This window comes from Heloderma suspectum, chromosome 1, assembly GCF_057233095.1.
Source record: "Heloderma suspectum isolate Gila_16-S chromosome 1, 16-S_ref, whole genome shotgun sequence".
Classification (NCBI taxonomy): domain Eukaryota; kingdom Metazoa; phylum Chordata; class Lepidosauria; order Squamata; family Helodermatidae; genus Heloderma; species Heloderma suspectum.
In genome coordinates this window covers 370,773,014-370,796,655 of record NC_139458.1, presented here as the reverse complement: position 1 = coordinate 370,796,655, position 23,642 = coordinate 370,773,014, and the positions used below count along the sequence as shown (strand labels likewise).

At 43.7% G+C, this 23,642-nt stretch overlaps 1 protein-coding gene across 2 annotated transcripts in view; it reads left to right on the top strand.

Annotated features, from left to right (window-relative positions):
• The window catches only part of MAP1LC3C (microtubule associated protein 1 light chain 3 gamma), a 37,632-nt gene extending 21,124 nt beyond the window's left edge, over window positions 1–16,508 (top strand). Inside the window, exons 1-4 of one of the 2 annotated variants that reach the window (XM_084828216.1) lie at window positions 8,263–8,393; window positions 8,901–8,956; window positions 9,193–9,299; window positions 13,974–16,508. In XM_084828216.1, the coding sequence (XP_084684342.1) occupies window positions 8,336–8,393; window positions 8,901–8,956; window positions 9,193–9,299; window positions 13,974–14,184 (432 nt within the window). In that variant the 5' untranslated portion in view covers window positions 8,263–8,335 and the 3' untranslated portion in view covers window positions 14,185–16,508. Of the gene's footprint in view, window positions 1–8,262; window positions 8,394–8,900; window positions 8,957–9,192; window positions 9,300–13,973 lie in introns of those variants that run through there. The other variant, XM_084828217.1, reaches the window with a different exon arrangement.
• The last annotated feature ends 7,134 nt before the right edge of the window (window positions 16,509–23,642 follow it).

Sequence of the window (23,642 nt, the reverse complement as noted above, 5' to 3'; positions counted from 1 at the left end):
GGGTCATAGTCAAGACAAGAGTAAAGCACTTTAATAGTTTAATGGCACTTGTGTGACTTCTGACTAAAGTTACAGTGCTAGAAACAACCAGTGTATGGTGTGATGTAAGATTATGACAGAGGGGTGTGTGTGTGTGTGCGCGCGCGCACGCATGCACACTTCTGTGTCTGTCACTGGCACCTATTGGATGATTTCTGTGTCGTTACTGATGGCAAGAAATAAATCCTATCAACCCCCCCTTTCACTCCCCATGGCATCCAGTTGTGGAATTGTTCTTAAGAAGTGTGTCTATTTCAGTAAAAGGTGAGCATTCAGCCACTCATTTAAAATGGGGTGTACGCAGTGGGGTCTGGTGGCTCCTATTTCAGTGGGGCTGTGAATCCACTCTGGGTTTCAGTCAGAACCAGTTAGATCTCTAAAGGAGCTATTCAAGGTGCTGAACCCATTTTGGCAATAGGGTTCTACACCTTGGATAGGTCCTTTAGAGTTCTGACTGGTTCTGACTGAAACCCAGAGCGGATTCACTGCCCCACTGAAATAGGAGCCCCCAGTGGGTGAGTGTGTGTGTGTGTGTGTGTGTGCGTGCGTACGCATGCAATAGTGCTATCCTTTCCCCACATCAGTACTCCACTACTGCAAGAACTTTGGCTCACTGTTGTTTTTCTTTCAAGCATGTGTAGAACATGCCTAACCCCTTCAGCACAAAAGCAAACACATACCTTCTAAAAAGAAGGAGGGGGAGAGGGAGCTATGCAATAACAGTAGCGTAGAACAAGGGATTTTGGCCAGTCCCTGTGTCATGCAAGGGTGTGAAGATGCATCTGCTGAAATTCTCTCTTCTACACAATTATTAGAGGGTAACATGAATGAATAAGGAAGGCTGAGCGCCAAAGAATTGATGCTTTCGAACTGTGGTGCTGGAGAAGACTCTTACGAGTCCCCTGGACTGCAAGGAGGTCCGATCAGTCAATCCTAAAGGAAATCAACCCTGAGTGCTCATTGGAAGGACAGATACTGAAGTTGAAGCTCAAATATTTTCGCCACCTAATGCGGAGAGAAAAGTCACTGGAAAAGACCCTGATGCTGGGAAAGATTGAAGGCAAAAGGAGAAGGGGACGGCAGAGGATGAGATGGCTAGATAGCATCACCGATGCAATGAATATGGACTTGAGCACACTCCGGGAGAGAGCGGACAACAGGAAGGCCTGGCGTGCCATGGTCCATGGGGTCACGAAGAGTTGGACATGACTTAACAACTGAACAACAACATGAATTATCTTCTTTGTATTTGGTCACTCGCCCTATAACTAGCCAAATGTGAACATACCCTTAGCAAGTAAAAGGAAATCATCCAGCTAAGGACTTAGGCCTAACTCTGGAGCCTAAGTGCCCCAGCTCAGTGGCAGAATACATGCTTTACATTTGTCCAGCTAGCTAAATATGAGAGGACCGAGGAGACACTTTAGGGCTTTAAAGGTTAAAAGTAGCACTTTGAATTGGGCTTGAAAATGGACTAGCTTGTACAGGTGGCAAAGTACTGGCATAACATGATCATATCAGCCAATACCATTAACTGTCTAGCCACACTGTTTTGGACTAACTGAAGTTTCTGGATGATTTTCAAAGGCAGCCCAATGTATACTAATCTGCAGTAATCCAAACACAAAGTTACCAGAGCATGAATAGCTATCAAAAGGCCATCATAAGTACAATTTGAAGTCTGCCATTGTAGGCATAGCCATTATTCTTTTGCTTCTGACTATTTGTAAAATGCAACCATAGTTGAAATCCACGTTATGTTCCATTTGATTTTATTTGTTAAATATATGAAAATGTGAATGTCGAAACTCATTTAGGGCATAATCCTATGCATGTTTAGACAGAAAAAAGTCCTACAATTCCCAGCATGGCTGGCTGGGGAATGGTGGGAATTGTAGGACTTTTTTCTGTCTAAACATGCATAGGATTGTGCCCTTAATTAAAACAATCACAAGGCTATCTCTGTCCAGGTAGGATCATAGAAGGTTTATCAGCCTCCGCTGATAAAAAGCCACTCTGAGCCACAAAGGCCACCAATACCTCTTGTGATATTCATGGATCCAACAGCACCCGCCAACTACAAATCTGATCCTTTAGGAGGAATGCAACTGCCTCGAAAACAGGGTGAACACCACTTCAACAAACAGATGAACCACCCATAAAATCCATCTTGTCTGCATTGAATCTCAGTTTATTAGCCTTTGTCCAGTCTATTAATCTGTCCAAGTACTGGTTCAGAACATCAACCGCTTTACCTGCATTAGATGAAAAGGAGAGGTACAGCTGGGTGTCATCTGCATAATGGTTACACACCCCACAGCCCCAGATAACCTCTCCCAGTGGCTTCATGTAGATGTTGAAATGCATGGGGGATAAAACAGAGCTCTAAGGAACTGCCTCGGGCTAGAGCAATAATCCCCCAGCACCATCTTCTGGAGTCAGCCATCCAAGTAGGAGCCGAACAGCGGCTTTTGATATCATCAGCCATCATGGTATCCTAGATATGACATCCCAACTCAGACAGCCTATCTAGAAGGGCACGATGGCTGATTATATTAAAAGCCACTAAGAGATCCAAGAGAACTAACAAGGTACATTCCCTCTGTCCCTCTCCCAGCACAAGTCATGCCAGAGGTTAACCAAGGCAGTTTTTGTTCCAAAACAAGGCCTGAAGCCAGACTGAAATGGACTTAGAAAATCAGTTTAATCCAAGAGTGCCTGGAGTTCATCAGTGATCACTTGCTGAAGCACCTTGCCCAGGAAGGGGATGTTGGAAACTGGCCTAGAGCTGTTTTCATCATCTGGGTCCAGGACATTTTTCTTCAGGAGTGGCCTCACCAACACCTCTTTTAAAGATGCTGGTACCACCCCTTCTTTCAAAGAGGAATTTTCAATCTCTTGGACCCATCTGGAATCTTATTAGATATAATAAGTTAGGAGGATCAAGCATACAAGTGGTTAGCTGAACATAACCAAGCCTGTTGTCCATATCCTCAGGCCGCAGCAACTGAAACTCACACAACACAACTGGACCAGACAGTCTGGATACTTCCATAACTGGAATTGCACTAACTTGTGACAGATGCAAACCACTTTATCTTCAAAGCACTTTGCAAATCTGCCACCAAGAGTACAACTCTCTCCCCCCCTCTTCTCTCTGGGTCAGATTGCAACAGACCCCCTCATCACCCAAAAAAGCTTTATTATTGGATGGCACTGTGAAGATGCAATGGACATGGAAAAGAAATACTTGTTTGCCACCTTCACCACCCCAAAAGCTGTGTTCAGTCAAATTGGTACCAAACACACAGCACAGATTGCATAGCCTGAAAAGGTCCTGGCACAATTAGGAGAGACTGATGCCCTGTCATAAAAAGATACTTCAAATGCTGAAAGGTATCTGCTGAGAGTGTGGACTAGCTTTCCCCAACCTGGTCCCCTCCAAATGTTATGGACTATAACTCCCATCCTCTTTCACCATTGGCCATGCTGGCTGGGGCTGATGGGAGTTGAAGACCAAAACACCTGGAGGGCATTATGTTGGGGAAGGCTGGTGTGGACAGTATCTGCAAAAGTGAACACTTTTGATGAGCTGAAGGTTGATGCGTACCAAAAGTTGAACACATCTCTTGCTGATATACCACCAGCTCCATCACAGCACACATCCAAAAAGCATAGATTGCTATCAGAGAATAATTCACCCTCTTGAATCATGATGACTACATGATGCTGAATCCACTGGACTACATATGGGAAGAAATGGATGGGGCTTTGCAAACTTAGTCCTTTACCAGAAGAATTGATGACCATGTGTGGGTGCAAACATGGCAAGCAAGAATGTACATATGCAAGAGATTCTCAGTAATTTGCTCTACTTTATGCAGGTGTGAAAAGCTGTGTCACAATGCATCTTTCAAAAAATGTATTCACATTTATCAGTCAAAAATGTATGCTGTTGTTTGAATGTAGCCTCTGATTCAATGTTATTAAATAAATATTCATTTACTTCATTTTTATTCCACACTGGCTCCAAGGGTCTCAGAGTTCCTTGCTCTGCTCCTCTAATCCTCACAACAATCCTGTTGAGGATGATTAGTCTAAGAAATGGTGACTGGCCAAAGTGTATCCAGTGAACTTAACTGAGCAGGGATTTGAACCTGGGTCTTCCTGCTCCTAGTCTGGCATTTTATCTACTAGACAATATCAGTGGTAACAGTGACTAACAATAGTTATTCTACCCATCAACTTAAAAACCTATATTTTGCCTTCAAAATGAGCTTTCTACATGCATTCCTTCATGAGTTATTGCATATCCCCATTCACATGTCAGCCATCTTGGAAAGTGGCAGCTACAGAATTCATGCACCAGAATGGCCATGGCTACTCCAAGTTAAATATGTTCCTATATGGGCCTGAAGCACATACAAACTTCAAGGTTCTCTGCATATGTATTTACAAGGGTCTATGGCAGGACCTGGACTAAAAAGACTACTGTCAAACTCTGGAAAGCCACTGCCAGTCAGCATATAAAATACTGAGCCATATAGACCAGTATGACTTGGTATAAGGCAGCCCCCCATGTTATAAGTCATATTAGGAATAGCCTCACATTACTCTTAACTGAAACATAACTGAAATTTAGACTTCCATGAAATATCTGTGGAACGTTTTGTTCGGCACTCCATGTCCATGCAATAAGCACACTGCTAAATAATTAGGTCACGTAATTCAAGACCCACCCATGCCCAGATAAGCAGACCAAAGGCAAAACCACATGTCCTTGAGAAGGTGTCACCCCTTGCTGCATTTGACATGTAAAAGGATGATGACCAATGCAGGGGAATACATGGTTACAATTTGTGTGCATTTAGCAAATATCTGTAGGTACCAAAAAAGAATGAATACTAACATTTCATACATTATATGTTGATAGACAGATTTTTTAAAAAAAAAATTATGTGCAGTAATATTGATCTTTACTTAGTAATACCATTTATATAAGCATTCAATGAAATGATTAAGGGTGCAATTCTATGCATGTTTAGACAGAAAAAAAGCTGGGAGTTGTAGGGCTTTTTCCCATCTAAACATGCATAGGATTGCACTTTAATGTTTTAAGCACCTTACTATGCAATCCTCTGCATATTTACTCAGATGTAAGTACCATCATGCTCAATGGGGCTTACTTATCTGGGAATTAGTCCTGTTGAACAGAGTAAACATGCATAGGAGTGTGTGTGTGTGTGTGTGTGTGTGTAATATAATTAATATCTGAATGTATAAATGCTACCTATTAATATCTGTATAGCCTGGGACTTAAAAGATCAAACTTTTATTAATGACTAGTGAATGGACCCAGCTTCTCACTGGTTGTAATAGCCCTTTTTGAGACAACAAAGCCTTCAAGCAGTGTTACCCAGCTGTCAGAATGGATACATCCTGTCTGAGTGAAGCCGTGTTTGCTGGCACCCCTAGGCAGGGTCCCAGCCATGGTGCATCCCTATACACTCCTGAGGATGCGGTCTGCCTACTCCATTTCCCTGAGGGAAGGGGCAGCCATATAACTGTCCCTCAAACTACTCCCTCAGGGCTTCAAACGTCTCCATTGCAAAGCTATGTGCTGGTTAGGGAAGTCTACCACCTAGTGACTGGAGATGGTACTGCAGCTTCAAATACACATGGACATACTTAAATTATTTTAAATTAATTAGGGTGCAATCAGATGTATGTTCAGACATTAAAAAAATTCCTACAACTCACAGGATTCCCCAGCCAGCATGGCTGACTGAGGAATGCTGGGAGTTGTAGGATTTTTCTCTAAGCATGAATCAGATTGTGGTCTGAATGAGTTATGAAAACCAAACAACCCTGAACTACCCACCCTTAGTATGCATGGCAAGTTTGTCTGGGGTTTGTATGCAGGTCAACTAACGGTTTGTCTTACAATTATATTACGAAGTGTATATTTGAGTCTGATTTTTTCCAGTTGCAAAAGGGTTTTCTTTCCTTTGCCATGGTTTAATATTTTATAATGTAATGGCTCGTGGGCAAACACTTTGTATGTTTTGACATGATAAATGGAGCACAGATTTTTTTTATGAACCTTTGCCAAATACAGCTCAATAAAATATTTTCCATAGTTTAAGATGCAGTTAACACCTCAACTTAATCCACTGTAATGCTGCCTGAATGAGCCTGTGAAAAAAGGACCACAAAGGGTGGAACCCTCCACTGTTAGAAAGGTTGCATTTTCAAGGGCACTTTACAGTGAATTTAACCTAGGAAATGGCTCTACCATGGAAAGTTCCCCCAGTAGTAGGTCATGTTATGTCAATCCCAATAAATTTGACATGGAATAGGAACCAACTTCAGCCTCAGTTCACTCTGCATCAGTTCTGGGAATCCCATGCTAACCTTATGGAGTGAATGTTATTAAAAACAAATGGCAGAGAAGCTATTCGCTGTTGTTTCCTTAGAGTGCTTTTAGGTCATGGGAAATCAGCGTTTATTATTTGGAGCAAAATGAAAGTTTCCAGCCATAGTGATTGTTGAGAAAAAGTTATACATTATAAACAGGGTTATTATACCCAGAACCTAAGTAGGACTGAAATGTTTGAAAATTCACTTCTGGTTACAATCCTATACATCTTTAGACAGAGAATGCTGGCTGTGGAATGCTGGGAGTTGTAGGACTTTTCTCTCTCTAAACATGCATAGGATTGCACCCTTACAATGGAATCTCAGAAGTCTCACCCAGTTCAATAGCACTTACTCCCAGGTAAACAGATATAGGATTGCAGCCTCAGTAACGTTTTGTGTTTGTCTCAAAAAGCTTCCAAGAGCCTTCTCTCTGCTGGACAAGTGGAGGTGAGAAACAAATGATGGCTGGGGCAGATGAACTGAGTCGGAACCTATTCCTGCCCCTTACTATATGCACTTTCTCTTGCTATATGCGCTATTTCTCTTGCTATATGTGAGCAGCGGGTTGGACTCGATGGCCTTGTAGGCCCCTTCCAACCCTACTATTCTATGATTCTATGTGCTTTCCAAGACCTTGCTTCCACTATGAGTACACAAAACAAAATTAAGAACTAGTGTGTGTGGTGCAATGGTTAGAGTGTTGGACGGACTGGTCTCGGAAGGTCCAGGTTCTTGTCCCCACTCAGCCATGAAGCTCACTGGGTGACTTTGGGCCAGTCACTGACTCTCAGCCTAACCTACCTTACAGGGTTGTTGTGAGGATAAAATGGGGAGGAGGAGGAGAATAATGTAAGCTGCCTTGGGTTCCTTGCCAGAGGAAAAAATGCAGGATATAAGTGGATATTAATTAAAAAATAAAACTAAAAGGCAATTTGCCTTTAAAATAAGCAGTCACTCAAATATAGGACAGCACAATACACCGCTAACGTCCAGTGGAGGCTGGTGGCTGCAGTGTCAGTGGGGCAGTGCGTCCGCTCTGGGTTTCAGTCAGAATCAGTCAGAACTCCAACGGAGCTATCCAAGCTGCTGAGCCCATTTTGGGTTCAGCACTTTCGATCGCTCCTTTGAAGTTCTGACTGAAACCCAGAGCGGATGCACTGCCCACTGACATCGCAGCCACCAGCCTGCTGAGTCCTCGATCCACGGGAAAGGGGGCCCGAACGGACTAGTTCAAACAGATGTTGTTAAACCACGCTCAACAGTAGCGGTCCACCGCCCGGCCTGATACCTGCAGGCTTACTTGGAGTCAGCCCCATTGAGTTCAGGAGGAGGCCGTTTCCTCCCGAATACTGTGGCATCGAATTGCGGAGAGAATCTTTGGGTCTTTATGAAACCCTTGAGCAGGCAGCCGGGGGCGGGGGGAATTATGTAGGCTGCCCATCCTAAAGAAAACTGGAATTTAAAATCGATCGCATTCGTGCGTTTCTTGCCAGACAGTGCCTCCAAAGATCTCCCAGGCCAAAGCACTTAAAATAAGAAGTGAAATGCACGCGGGGCAGGGAATGAATTAACGCTGGTGTCCTCCTCGCTCTTTTCCCCCCTGTTTTGGCTGCTGCTGCGAGGAATCCAAAGGTCGCCTTTCGCAGCCTTGCTTCAGCCGGCCTGACCCGCCCCCTTGTGTGGGAGAGCAGAAGGCGTCCGGCGGCGGGGGGGGGGGGGGGTCGGTCGAGGAGGTGGGGCGAGGGACGACGCTGATGTCACCAGCAGGTCTTTAAAAGGGGCTCTTTGAGCAAGAGTACGGTTGGCGGCAGCTGCTGCTGCGGTGCAGGAGTAGTTCTTTATTGCAGGCAGTAGCCTGCTTTTGAAAAGGGGGAAAATGCAGCCTTTACATAGCTGCCATCACGTCAGACCGTTTAAACAGAGAAAGAGTTTTGGTAAGTTATTGGAGAAGTGGAGCGTTTTATTGAAAATCTTACTGCAATCGGTGTGTGGGCTCGATTGGCAGTGAAATTGCAGTCCTATAGACTATAGTGTAGAGACATGGGAGCAAGCCCCATTGAACTCCATGGAGTTACTTCTAAACAGACGTGTATAGGACAGTTCCATTGAAATTATGTTAGGCTTGGGGGAGATAAATCCATAGATTTCATATTCAGTCCCGATGTATTCAAGCCAATGGTACTAAAGCCACTGTTTGTACCATTTGGGTGAAGGTACAGATGGCACTCTTGGGGGGGGGGGGAGCCCATTGTTTTCAATGGAATACGCTCCTTAGTAAACACGTTTGGGATTGCAGGATTGGGCATCAAGGCTGAAATCCTATGCAGATTTAGCAGGGACTAAATCCACGCGAACTCAGTGGAGCTTACTTCTGAGTAGACATGTGTAGGATTGCACTGTCAGGGACGCAGGTGGTTGATCCTTGCCCTTCTTTTGCACAGCAACCAGAGTGGAAGAAGTTGCAGGCATTCGGGGGAAATTCCCAACAAAAGTCCCAGTAAGTATATATCTTTATACTATGTCCTTTCTTCACTACTTCCTGATATTTGTTTTCTTCAGAACAGAACTCTAGCTGATTCTATCCATGTTTACTCAGTAGCAAGTATCATTGATATCAATGGTACTTGTGACATAGTAAGTGTCCTTAGAACTGCTGCCCTAGTTCCTGAACTGTGTCCTGTTTTATTCTTACTTAGTTCTCAAATCTGTTTGTTTTCTTGTTTGATAAAACAGGTAATTGTTGAAAGATATCAGAAAGAAAAATACCTTCCTCTGTTAGACAAAACAAAGTTTCTTGTACCTCAAGAATTGACAATGACGCAGTTTATAACCATCATTAGGTAAGTGGCAAGCCATTGATAGGCTGTTCATTTGCTTGGGTGTTCATGCTTCCATGCATGCTCTTGCCTACAGACTATTTTTGCTGCAGGGCTTCTGAAAAACTTGGGAACTATGTGATAATGTGGACGATGTTATCCAGCACCCTTCTGTTACCTCCCCCCCCCCATCCTGCTGATGCTTTGATGAGATTTTGAGTCTTCTTGCAAATTAGTCCTCCTTATTTGCCCAAGGTTGTGGTGAGAACTTTATGTTGGATTAATATATTTCAACCTGCTCCCACTGCCTCTATTTAAAGTATTTTTTAAGCCTGGTTTCAAGGATGCATTAGCCTTAACAGCCTTTTGCAAAACATATAAACAAGTGTTGTTTAAAATAAGGGAAGTCATAATTAGAAAGACTTTGGATCTACCTGTATTCTAAACTCAGACCTGGAAGGAAAAATTGTTTTTAGTAAGTTTCAGATTTGTTTTTGCTAGGCTTTATTTTATTTGGAAAAAATGATTCCTCATGCTATATTGCAGTTCCTTTTCAATCTTCCACTCTGTTTTTGAAACTTGCCATGAACAGGCATGGGAAGCTACTCAAGAAGCATAGATCCAAAGACCACTGGGGCAGGTTTTTTTTAAATCCAGCTGTACTGCTCCAAATGTTTCTCTAGGGTCCTGTGACCTATTGGTGGATATAACCCAAATAATATCCAGGGGATATAATGTGTAACATTATGAAGTCAAACTACAGAATGATGTAATTCTGATTGACAGCTGTTTTCCAGCATCACAGACTGTCTTGCCCAATTCTTGCCAAGCACGATAATTTCACTAGAGGTGCTGTAGGCTTGAACCCAGAATGTTTCACATTCAATCCTTTTGTACAGGGTGCTTCCAGATGGCGGGGTCCTAGTGTTAGCAATCAGAAGGCATTGTCTAGGTATTCCATCTTTCCTTAACTGATTTTCTGCAGTAAGCAACAAGACGGAAGAAGTGGTGGGAAAATATGGGAGGGCTGTGCGTGGAAATTCTGTTAATGAGGCAGGGCAATGGTATGATAAAAACCTTGTCTGGAAGCACCCTCTGTCTACAAGAGTGTGAAATGTGTGAGGACCTCTGAAATTTTAAAGACTCTTGAAGAGCTTCAACTAGGAAGCGGTCTGTACATTTTTAAGGAAGAGAAACATACAAGATTATTCCAAAATCCATATTGGTGGAAACATGTCTGAATAACAGTAGGATTTTATATTTCCAAAATGGGAATCCAACATTTTCCCCCATTGTATGACCTGCAGACTTCTTCTTTTCCACTTCATCTTGAGACTCAGAATATGCAGACACTGACTTCACCATCAAGTCACCTTTCCCCTCCCCTATCCCCCCACCTGTTTTTTTTGTAATAACTTGCCTGATGAAGTGATCTGGAGATCTCGAAAGCCTGAACATTTTTTGTGATATTTTAGTTGACCTAATAAAGGTATTATTTATTGTTACATTAGTACCCTGCCTTTTTTTTCCTCTAAGAAACCTGAGGTGGTTTACATGGTCCTCTGTTGTTCAGTCGTTCAGTCGTGTCCGACTCTTCGTGACCCCATGGACCATAGCACGCCAAGCCTTCCTGTCCTGCGCTCTCTCCCGGAGTGTGCTCAAGTTCTTTTAATCCCACAACAACCCTGTGAAGTAGGTTAAGTTGAAAGTCAGTGACTGGCCCAAAGTCACCCAGAGACTTCATGGCCAAGTGGGGACTAGAATGCAGATCTCCCGAGTCCTAGTCCAACACTCTCACCACTACACCAGACCGGATTTTACACTAATATGAAATTTGGCATTTTTGTTAAGGTCTTTTCTTTGACATACTTTGGTTACAGTTATGTCATGCTTTGTGACCGCTTGCATGATCTGACAAAGATCATAGTCATTTTCTTGCCTCATCTCTCTAACAAGTACGTTCAGAATGCAAGTAGAGAAAAGTAATTTCAGAATTGTCCCTGCGCTACTACAGCCTGTCTACAAAGCTGGACACAAAACATGTGCTGTGCTTCGATAATCTGCCCTTGATCCTTAGCAAACAGACTGATCTCTCTGACGTGTACACAGTTTGACTTTTCAGTTCACAACCTTCTCATGGTGGAGTAAAACACAGAACAGTTTTCTTTTAGGGTTTTCTTGCCCCTATCCAGTGTCCTGCCCCCAGTAAGCACTCCGCTTTCAGGTTTCTTTGTGTGAAAGTTCGCTCCTTAGAGAGGTATTGACCTTTATGCAGTGCTGTTCTTTTGTCTCTGCTAGCAAGGCAGTGTTATGCATTCTGGCAATCATTTGCTGCTGTTCATCTACTTGTTTTTCCAAAGGCAGAATATGTGTGTTTCAAGCAATAGCCACCTGTTTCCTTCACTTGGATAAAGAGGAACTGGTAACCTTGCACTGCGCTGCTGTCCCCAGAAACTTCTCTCTCACTTTTGGAGGTGTTTTCCCCTTGGGGAAAACAGGAATTGTCACAACTTCTCCTGCTGGTTAGATCATTCCCTTGCTCCCTAAAACTTTCTGCTGGTGCTCTAGCTATGTTAATGTAGGATATGGGATCTGATCTGTGTAGGTTTTGGGGGTAGGGAGCCTGTTAAGTGTCCTGTCCGCAATAAGTGCAGGAACATCCAGGTTCACTGTTTGCTTAATTATTAGTCTTGTGGCCAGTTTACAAATCAGATGTAGCTATCTTGGTCTAATAAATCATGGCTTATTAGACCATCTTTGTGCATGTACACACCCTCCTCCTCTTCTCCTCCTGTACTTCAGTTAAAGACTTCCATGGTTTGTTAAACCATGGTTTCTGATTACATCCGAAGTGGGAAACCAAGGCTTAATTTCAAGCTACAAACCAGGATCAGATCCTCATTTCCTAACCTGGTTTGTAGTCTGATACAGCTTGGATATAACAAAACCTGAAATCTTTTAACTGCAGTGCAAGAGAGAAAGGAGGAGGGAAGGGGAGGAGAGAGCTCATGTGCACAACTGTCAGAGTGAGATTGTTAGGTCTGGAACTGGGCCGTAACGTAGGGGCTTACCAGGGTTTGCCATAGAGCAGCCTCCCCCAACCTGGTGCCTTCCAGATGTGTTAGACTACAACTCCCAGGGGCATGGTGGGAGCTGTAGTCCAACACATCTGGAGGGCACCAGGTTGGGGAAGGTTGCCAAAGAGTGGCCTCTCAAGAGCTGCTGCAAATCATAGCTCCACTTAACACCTAAAGTAATATGTGAAGACATAATGGCTTTGCATGAGCTGCCATCTCTCAGCCTAAACTGTGAGGCTAATAGAGCAACCCTATTGCATGTTTACTCAGAAGACAGTCTTGCTGTGTTCAATGGAACATACTCCCAGGTAAGTGTGCATGGGACTACAGCGCCTAAAACACCACTCTGAACTTCTTGGGGGAAGGCTGGAACTCGGATATATTAAACGGTGCATTGTGCCTTGCACCAACAGTGCGTGGAATAAAACATTCAGGCTAACCTGCTGCACAGAACTGTGGAGACATGGGGTTGGATCCAAAATCCGCCTTCTGTGGATGGAAGGTCTCTGCTCATGGAAGATGCCTCTGCTTGATTTTTGGGTATCCCTCTGCATCCCATTCAAGAGGGTCCCCTGACCCTCTGTGTAGCATTTTCATGGGCCTGGAGGAGCTGCCATGGGGAGGAGGAGGCAGTGAAGTCTGCTTCCAACAGCCCAGTTGCATGTGCCTAAATCTGGATCCAACCCCAGATGTTGGATAAAACCTTTCCAAACAATAAGATTTAATGAGGAAGAAAATCTCTTTTTAAAATGGATTTACTTTGTTCTATCATACAGTGTTTTGTGGCTGCATATAAAAAGGCAATTGGCTACCAGTTTTCATAATTGAAATCAGCAATGCTTGTGTTCTTGCCAACCAGCCCTTACCACGATGGACCCTAGTACATTGGAGAATGGTTATGTAATCATGTTTGTCTGAATCTTTTGTATTTACCTAGTTAAGCTCCATGGTAATGTAACCATATATCTCAAAATGGCTCCTCTCTTATTTGGCTATTCTGAACATCTAAATGCCCCCAATACCTGTGGAAATGACCACTGATTTGCAGTTTTATATATGGTGGCTGATCCCCTCTCCTCCTCTAATGGGATTGTCTGATTATTTTGCCTTGAACAGAAGTTTACATTTTGCTCACCACTAGTCAGTCTATTCTTGAAGCTAGCTCATCTTTTAAATGCAAAAATACTAGAGTTTCAAATAAAAATATAGGTGTAAAGTGATCGACTGTGAATGGTTCACTCTCATTGAAATAGTGGATTTCCCCACAACATACTTGGAAATGGTGACTTGGAAAACATCAAGCCCCTGCTTTTATATTTATTGCAGAGGAATCTGGCCACTTAAGCCTGCATGAACCACTTAAATTGATAGCATAATCTGTGAATTTCGCCTCTTAAAACTTGGGTACATATTTTTTCCAAGTCCGAAAAAAGTATGTCAAGTGACCTGAGATTTAGGAGTGGCTAGCATGTGTACCTGCCTGCCCATGGTAAATAAGGCTGGCTAACTTGCTGTGAGCAAGGGAACAAAATCACAATGCGCATTGTCTTGGATTGGAATATTTGGGGGCATACGATGAAAGAACCTGCACATTTTTAACTGTGTTTTCTATGTTCTCCAGAAGCAGAATGGCATTGAGTGCTACTCAAGCTTTTTACCTACTGGTAAACAACAAGAGTTTAGCCAGTATGTCTCTAACCCTGGCTGAAGTATACCGGGATTATCAAGATGAAGATGGCTTTGTGTACATGACTTATGCTTCCCAGGAGATGTTTGGAGCCTTCTTAGCCTTTGGCAAAGCACAATATAAGGAATGTCTCCTAAAAACATAAGTGTTCTTTCAGTGACAGCTGTGGCTGGACAGCTTAGCTGTGAATCATACAAGTTACTTGAACATCAAAGGTGCTCTATCCAATGTGGGCTCTACTGAAGGATTAATGGTCCGGGAGTTGGCAGGACCCAACCCAAGAACCATGTGGTAGAATAAAACATCCCAAACAAATGACATGGACAAACATTTTGTATTTGGCCGCTTATCTGCCAAAAGAAAAGTAATAGGGGTACGTTTCAATGTTAAAACAAATTTAAATTAACTGTTTTTAAAGATGTTATTAAAACTGGAGACCAGTGAAAAGCAAATAAGGGATTTTTAAGACCAGGTGAAACAACCTGAGCAGGGATTGTCTGCTTAGCAGCTAAGAATTATGTATGCACTAGAGACTTACATACTCTTTCATAGTTACTGTAGCACTCCTTGATTCTAAACTGCTTTGCTGAGCACTGCAAACTAGAACCATTGGTGGCTTTTCTATGTACCTGCTTTTGTCAAAGCCTCCAAGAGGAATACTGCCTAAGAGGGGGTTTACACTGCAAACTTTCCAGGATAACCTTTTTTTCACATACAGGAACTTGCTTGCTTTCACCAGATGGTGGAAGCCCCATGGAAGCGAGTGTTTAATGAAAGGGGCTGATGCTGTGGCATGTAATAGGCCTCTTTGGATATGGATCCCACTGCATGGTGCCTACAAAAAATAGTATATGGAGTGGGGGGTCGGGTAGGGAGTTCAGGAGCCCAGCTCCCTAAATGGGAATTTGGTCAAGAATGTAAATACTTACATGACATCTTGCAACTGTTTGAACTGGGGATGGGCAGAAGGAAGAGAGTCAACTAACCTTAGTGCTGAGGCAGCAATTCTTGAAGCTCTAACAGTAGCTTTATCATGAGGCTGTGTACCTGCCTTTTGAACTCTGTTCTGAGCTTTGACTTAATTTCAGTTGAAGATAAGATGACTGTATAGAAATGAAGCTAGTCCCAAAAAACAATTTCTCCCTATTATAGCTCAAAAAGTGCAAAGGGATTAGAAGTTATTTAGCCTAAACCCTGCTGATAAAATTAACCCTGTGAAACTCTTGTACCAATGTAGTGCTTAAGATGGCGGTATCTTAGTGGAACTGATCTGACTTACAGTGCAATCTTAGACAGGTCTACTCAAAAGTTATTGATTTCAGGGGCTTACTCCCGGGTAATTGTGTATAGTATTGTAGCCTTAATGGGTCTCTGACTTGACTGTTCTCAATCTCTACCCAAATTATTGGGGTTGGGGGTTGCTTTGGAAGTAAACTTCCATGGCTGAAAGAGTATTTTTATTAGCCCACTGTGATGTGGAGACAAGCTTCATCTTGATATGACATGCAGCTTGGCTTAATGGACTGCTAAGAAGCCTTAAACTGCTAGCCTACAAACTGACATGCATTCCTGCTTAAAGAAAACCTTGGCAAATGCTAACGCTGTCTAGTCTACGTTTATGACTGCCTGCAGCTGGTGTGTGCTGCTATCATATGTATTTTGTTAATGCCTTTTTGTTGAATTGGGGGAAAGTGTCTATTCAAGTGAGTTTTAGCCATCATGGAGCTTAAGAGGACACCTGTTTGGCAAGAGTAACACGCAGTGATGTTGGAAGAGCCACAAGAACGTGTGCGAAAGATAAAGACTCAGAGTAGCTGAAATGTAGTCGTCGCCCCCGCTCCACAAGTGACTTCTCACTTGCAGCCGTCTGGTTTTTGTTTTCCTCTGTTTTCTGTATGAGAGACTGAAATGGCACTTTCAAGCTTTTAAATCCTGCATTGATTCTTGAGTAGCCACCCTTGCTTCTCTACAGTAAAAGACCGAAACATTGTGGTGTCACTATGAAAAGGATGGACTGAAGGAAAATTAAAATAATAAAACTATGTGTCTCTGATCTCTAATCTATTAAGTTGCTGGTTTCCTAGGAATTATGAGAACAGTTTTAGGTATATTATTGCAAGTCAGTAGATTGGATCCAGATGGGGAGAGCAATCCTATGGGCACTAGACAGTGTCTAGACAGCCATAGGATTTTTCAGTTCCCAGAAACCACGCTCCTTGTCCCCTCCCCCACCGCCTCATAGGCAGCATGGTTCCTCCATGTCTCCACACTCATACCTGCAGTGGGGAGTGGGCGAAAAGCGGGTGTTCCCTGGGGTGGGAAGGGGAGGAGACCACGGAAGCATCATTATGACATAGTCCATTATGGATGGTCCCATGCACCATCCAGCCTCCCCCACCCCTGCTCCGATGTCCCCAGCTAGACAGCCAAAATTGGCTATCTAGCTACAAATGCAGGGCAGCTGGAGTGCGGAGGAGAGGATCCGAGCTGCCTGCATTGGATAGTCAGCTGCCTCTGAGTTTGGAGGCAGCCGACTGTCCCCATAGGATTGCACCCTTAGTAGTGCTTGGAGCTGATCTGTTGAAATCCATGGGACTTCAGTTAGTCATGACTAACTTGTCTCTTTGATTTCAGTAGGTCTACTCTAAACATGATTAAATCTGGACCCAATCCGATGTTTGCCAGGCAAATAACCAGCACAGGAATAACCACATTTCTCTTCTCATGATAGGCACCAGAACAGTTTGAAAGCCAACGTGCAAAGGAAACCTGGGGTTCTTCAATTAGAAAGCTAGCAACGGTAAATGGGCTTCTTTAGGGACAGCTTGACCAGTCTTTCCTCTACGATGCACAGTCACAGGAAAGGGTTGCTATGTTCTCAGACTCTCAAACTGGTTGGAGCAATAGCAAAGTCTCACCGCTTCAATAAAAACTCCATATAAACTGAGTTTACCCCAGATTAAGGGTGCAATCCTATCTAGATAGGTGGCCGCCTATCCAAAGCAAGGCAGGAGAAGCATGGAGTGGAGTGTTCCTTCCACACTCCTCCTGCCCTGCTTTTTCTGCTAGACAGCCGATTGCAGCTGTCTAGCCATAGGAGCACGGAGCGGGGAAGGAGGCTGCCTGTGTCGCCATAGTCTGAACGACATAGGATGTGTCGTTCAGACAGCTACGCTCTCTCCGCCCCGGAACGCCCCCAGCCACGCCCCTTTCCGGCCGCTTCGTGTTTCTCTTGCGAGTGCGGAGGATGGGGCCATTCCGTGCTGCCTCCAAGGCAGCATGGAAGTGGGAGGACGTCAGTTCCCGGATAACAGTATATCCTATGGCTGTCTAGCCACTGTCTAGCGGCCATAGGATTGCTCCCTAAAGTATCCTTTTGGTATCTTTTGCAAGAAATGGGAGTTGGTTTACAGATGGTTGGATTGTTGAGGGGAGGAAGCTGACAACCACTGTGCTATAGAACCAAACTGGTGATTGCATTGTATTGCTAATATTGTGGAAAGGGTCAGTTTCAACGAGCAGTATTTCTAGCATCCATTGGCTGCTGAGTGTACTAAAAATAAAAAGTAAAGACACATTTAGGGTGCAATCTTATGCATGTTTAGACAGAAAAAAGTCCTACAACCCTTAGCATTCCCCAGTTAGCCTTTATTTTGGCAAGGTGGTTAATGTAGTGACTGGAAAGGTCTTTCTTTTAATTAGCGTTAGAGGCATAGTGCTGCGCATCTATAATGCCAAATTTCAAAATCATTTTTTAAGCCTTTTAGGTCACCTTTATTAACCACCTTGATAAAATGGTGGTGATACACAGGGGTATAGCATCATACACCTATAATGCTAATTTAAAAAATGTAAAAAAAATCCTTTCTACTCACCCCTTTGATGCAATGGCAGTGACTAGAAAGAGTTATAGTAGTATTGGAGTTTAGCACTATAAACACAGTTTAAGTGGTATTTCACTATTTTACTACTTTATTTTTTTTAAAACCTGGAAAATTGTTTTTAGTAGTGCTAAAATATTGGGGTTGTGTGTTTGTTTCTAAAGGGTGATAAAAATGGCATCTGATACAAACAGTACAGTGAATGCGCGTTTGAGTTTTGATAGGCTCGTCTGCTTGACAAATCACGAAGCATGTCAAAACCACACCCCTTAAAGATGGAAGAGTGGCACTTAGGGGGCTGGTGTGGGTGGAACATAATGGGAAGTACGCACAGGAAATGTACAATATCTCCAGTTAGTGAGGAAATTCTAGTGAAATTCTGCTTTTAACTTACAGAGGAAGAAGACTACTGATTTATTATCGCTGGGAGCCATCTGTCTGGAAGCACTCAAAGAACTACTTAAAAAGGAAAAAACTGTGTGGAACTTAACTGGTGTTAAGAACCAAGCATCAGTCACTGAATACCTTTAAGTCTACATTTGGGCTGAGGGGTCAGGTGCACAAGTAACTAATGGCGCAATCCTATGCGTGTTTAGACAGAGAAAAGGCCTACAACTCCCAGCTTTGCCGGCTGGGGAATGCTGGGAGTTGTAGGCCTTTTCGCTGTCTAGACACACATAGGATTGCCCTCTAAAGCCTCTACTTTTACGAGATATTACAAATCTTCAAAGGCAATTTAAATGTATGGTACTCATTACCCAAGAAAACAGCAGTCGCTGCCGAACTGTGCAGTGGCTGAAGGTATGCAACACCCTGTGAGAACATGACCTTTGGTTTTGTTTTAATAATAGTTAACATTTGTATGGCAGTTTTAACTGTTTAAAAATGCATTGCATACAATGGCTGTGTTCAGACGTAATGGTAAGCCATGATGGTTAAGCATTTTGAGCTAACTAGGATGCCTTAGCATGCTATATGTAAGATGTTTTTCCTAACCATGGTGGCTACATAACCATGGTTTAACCATGCTCACTAACCACGTGCTGCAGCAGGGTTAGCAGCCCTAACCATGGCTTAGCGTGATGTCTGACAGGCCACCGTGGTTATCTGGGCACTGCCATAGAGCTCCATGGCAAGAGTGGCTGAAAACGGCCCTGCCGCTCCAACCAGCACATGAGATCTCCATGGTCAAACTCTGCCTAGCAACATATGATGCAGCAGCCAAGAGCCAGCCTCCTCGCTCTCTGTCCCTGCCCTCAGTATGCAAGTGGTCCCGTACCGCTGTTATCAGCACAGTGACTTTGAGTGCTTTGCACTCCCAGGCACAAGCACTTGTGTCTGCTGTGATAAGGAAAAACAACCCTGACTGCCTCGCCACTAGCCAAGCAGCAGCATCCCTGCCTCTAATGGCATACCTCCCCCCAAAATGTAGCCCCCCCATGCTCAAGTATGCGAGCAATGTCACCACACTGCGCTGCTGTGGGAATGATGGGTGGGGAGCTGGCGGGCGGCGTCCAGCACTGGAAGGATGGATCACAGGCCATATGTGTGCAGGTGGTGGGACTTGCCCAGTGTGGAGGCAGCTGCTGCAGTAGTGCCAAGCCCAAGACGGCCATCCACAGCCACTTGCTCCACTGACAGCACTGGGATCTGTGGCAGCCCATCCAGAGGACTGCAGGATTTTGTGGGATGGAGAGTGGTTGGGGAGTGAATAGGCTAACCACACTGTGGGCTGTAGTTTGGTGCACATATGGTGGGAGCATGTGGCATGGTTAGTGGTAACCACCACGCATTGTGGTTAGTGTAACCACCCTATGTCTGAATAGGGCCATTGTCTAGTTGTAATCTTTACAACAAACCCGTCAACTCTTATTCCCAATATTACAGTTGGGAAAACTGAGGCTGAGAGAGTAGCCTGCCAAATGAGTTCACTGCACAGGCGAGATTCAAAATGAGACTGGGGATGAGCAATGCTGTCAGCATCTACCAGAAAAACAATAACCTAAAGATCTACCTACATTTGTAAACTCTTATTTCTAGGCAGGGCCACATATTGGTGGTTTCTTTGTAAACTAAGAGCGCAATCTACCAATAAGTTTTCTTCTAGAAGAGGTCTCATTTATTTCAATGGCAGTTGTGTCCATGGAATGTGCCCCATTTGGGGTGGGTGGGGGCCGTACACATCCCTTCCCTAAAGCCAGCAATCCTTTTGAGTACATAGTTTAATGCAGGGATGGACAGGAGGTAGATCTCCAGATGTTTTGAACTTCAACCAGAAACCACTGCCAGCATGGTCAATGTTCAGGAATGCTGGGAGTTGAAGTCCAAAACACCTGGATTTACTTTCTTCCCTTTAATGCATACTCCGCTCTGCTGAATTATTGGCTTTTTGTTTGTTTATTTAAGACCTTCAAAGTCAAGGAAACTGCCTTCCAGGATGATAATAAATCTGGTTAATGAAAATATTCCTTACATGTAATAGAGTCACTCTTTACATATATTAAAATGTGTGTCAGGGGGTCATACTCCTTGGAGGGAGTAGGTGGGAATTGCTACTATGGTGATAAGTTGTGAAAAAAGTGGGGGCAGTTATAAGATTTTAAAAAGTATGATCCTTCACACTGAGCTTTTATCCTGCGATTGAGATTGCTCCTCACAGAAGTTTGCAGGCTCTTTACATGATGCCGTGATCATTCAAGGTGTCTCCTGCACCAAATGCCCTTTGTTCCATTTTTAAATAGATCGCAAATAATGAACTATCAAATTACCCCCTTGTGTTCCGCTTCAGTTTCCTCCGTGAAAAGAGTAAAAGCGGCAAGGAGTGAGATCAATGAAAGACAATGGAAGACTCAGATATGGGGAGAAGGAGGGGGAAGGGGGTGAGGGAAAAGGAAGCACGTGAAAAAGGGAGTTGTCATGATTCTGCATTTAAAATGGAAGCAGAAAGCCCCATTTTAAATGCAGGATTTTAGGCTGGTGTAGAGATGCAAGTCTATAGATAATCCCAATACTATGAGCTAAAACTTGATAGCAAGTTTGTACAAGAACCTGAAAGCAAAAACATTTCCCCCCCCAATTGATTAATAATATGACTCAAGAGAAACTTTGGTCTTGCAGATGGTCTGCCTAAGTGGAGGCCTGCTCTTTGATACCTTGTCTTGGAGGTATCCTGAAATAGGTGTAAAACAGTCCCATGATTACAGGCAGCATTTTATACCCAATTTTTAGCACAGCTGTTAAATGTTTTTTCAAGAGAGCAGAGGGACTGTGTTGTTTGGCTTTACCTACACTGGGAAATATACATTCAATTGCAATTGATGTGTAATCATCACTTATCTGGGTCTTGACTAGGAAGGGGAGAAAGTTAATGCATGTGTAATGGTTGCACATGTCTCATGGCTCTTGTAATTTTCAGTTATGTTCTGTAGCTTGGAGGCTTCAAATCTTTAGCTGCCCCTTAAATATAGAAAACATTTGTCATCTTGAGATCTTTTCCTAGCCCCGCTGGAAATCCCAGAAATTGAACCTGCATCCCACACAACCACTAAGTGACCACATTGTGGCCTATCACATGCTTAGTTAAACCCTGCCCCATCCCCTTTCCTCTCTCTCTTTGCAGTTCCAGCAAACACTGCAGATGAGATGGGCTCCTATACATGGCTGGTAGTCTTTGTTCGACCTGGTGGATCCCATGTTATCTAGGCCTGTTAGATACACAAATAGTGTGCTTTTACCACCCAGCTACAATGGACTAATCCCTCACTGCTCTTCCTTCTAAAGTTGGGGTAGCAACCTCCAGCCTGTGGAGGAACTCCACACACAGTTCCTTCATGTGCCACGTGCTGTCCCAGTTGTGCAACTTGGCCAGCCCTTGAAGGAGCTGCTCTTCTAAGCACCAGCTGAGTCCTTTTCTCTGTACTTCACCTGCACAGAGAAAAGTGAAACGGGTGGAGGGGGGAAGGCACCAGATGATGTCAGGGGAGTGGCTATAAATTTGGTATATTACTAGTTGTGAGCTTGGCTGAAGAATTTCAGATCTTTTTGTGCAGAATTCCTCCTCTACCACTAAGTATTACTGATTTGGCCTAAGCCTTCTTTACAGATTTACAGCCTGTCCAGAGTAATTTCAGGAAATAGCATACTTGGTTCCCTAAACACAGATAATAAGAAAAGGGATTAGTCAGAGAGGCAGACATGAAATTAAGCTTAGATTTCCCCACCCCCCGCCCCAAATGTTCTGCTCCCTGACTGAAGTGAGTCAGCCAGACTTTAAAGCCTCCCCATTCAAGTGTCTGGATAGAATATTTTATGGGTCTACAAATCCAGTTCATGGTTCTGTCCATTTACGCAGGGAGTGTTTCTCCTGAACTTTGGTTACATCACTGTATTGCATCATTCCAGAACCTTCTGTCTCACTAAAACAGCCTTCCCCAATCTGGTGCCTGATGTGTTGGGGAAGGCTGCAGTACGAGGAGGGTTAATGGGTAAGAGGCCAAAAGAGACTATACATTTTCAATTTTGTTTATTTTCAATATTTATATACTGCCCAATAACAAGAGTTCTTCCCAATGGGTTTTTAAAAAGGGGGAAGGGGATTCTGTAAACATTATAATCACCAGACACATGGAATTTTACATAGGACTGGGCAATGTAGAATTTCTTTTACATTTCCAGAAGATGCTCTTTCTTATTTACATTTAGATCACATCACACACATACACCACTCAGTACTGCTCCTGTGCAGTGATCATTCAGTTCAACAGGGTTTGCAAAGTAGAAATACTCATCAGATGACACCCAAAATCTCTAGCTAATCTCTGGTTAAACAACTCAGCTTTTACTGCGTTTAACACACAAAATAAGGAGCCTTTGCTCTAATCCCTTTCACTGTGTACTAGGTGTTGGTTAGCACAATATTCAGTCAATCAATCAATCAATAGAAAACAAAGTACAAATATCTTCAAGCAACTCCTGTATAAAACAAGTAGTGCTGGATTTCCTGGACTTTCTTGCTTGGAGTTTTTGATTGGTTTGGAGCAAGTCTCCACCTCAGTCCACTGCATACCTCATAGTCCTATTCCACACAAACATGATAAAAATCAGAGTGTTTGTAGTGGTTTTACATTTTATTCTCACAGAAGTTCCATTCTCCTTGTTACAGTTACCAAGACTACTTAAAAACCAACATCTCCATGATGACTTATCCCTGCCATTGCTATGAAGTGTACATCTGTACATCTACATCATGTGCAATGCTCTACATCAGGGGTCCCCAACCCCCAGGCCAAGGACCAGTACCAGTCCGTGGCCTGTTAGGAACCGGTCCAGAGGGGTCCGCGGGGGTGGGGAGGCAATCTGTCCCTCCCCCCCAGAATCCTCGCTGGCCCTGGCCGGCTGCACTCTGTGGCGAGCCTGCAGAGCTGCCAGCCGGCTCTGGCCGTTGGGATGCAAATGGTGTCTGCATAGCAGACACCATTTTAGTCCCTGTTCTTCAAGTAATAGGTTACATAAATCTTTACATATCCTATTACTGCAAAGAACACGGACGCAAATGGCGTAGCAGGCGCCATTTGCATCCGTGTTCTTTGCAGTAATAGGCTACGTAAAGATTTACGTAGCCTATTACTTGAAAAACAGGGACACAAATGGTGTCGGCTATGCCGGACGCCATTTGCGTCTGCAGTCCAGGTGCAGCGGACACCATTTGTGTCCACAATCCAGG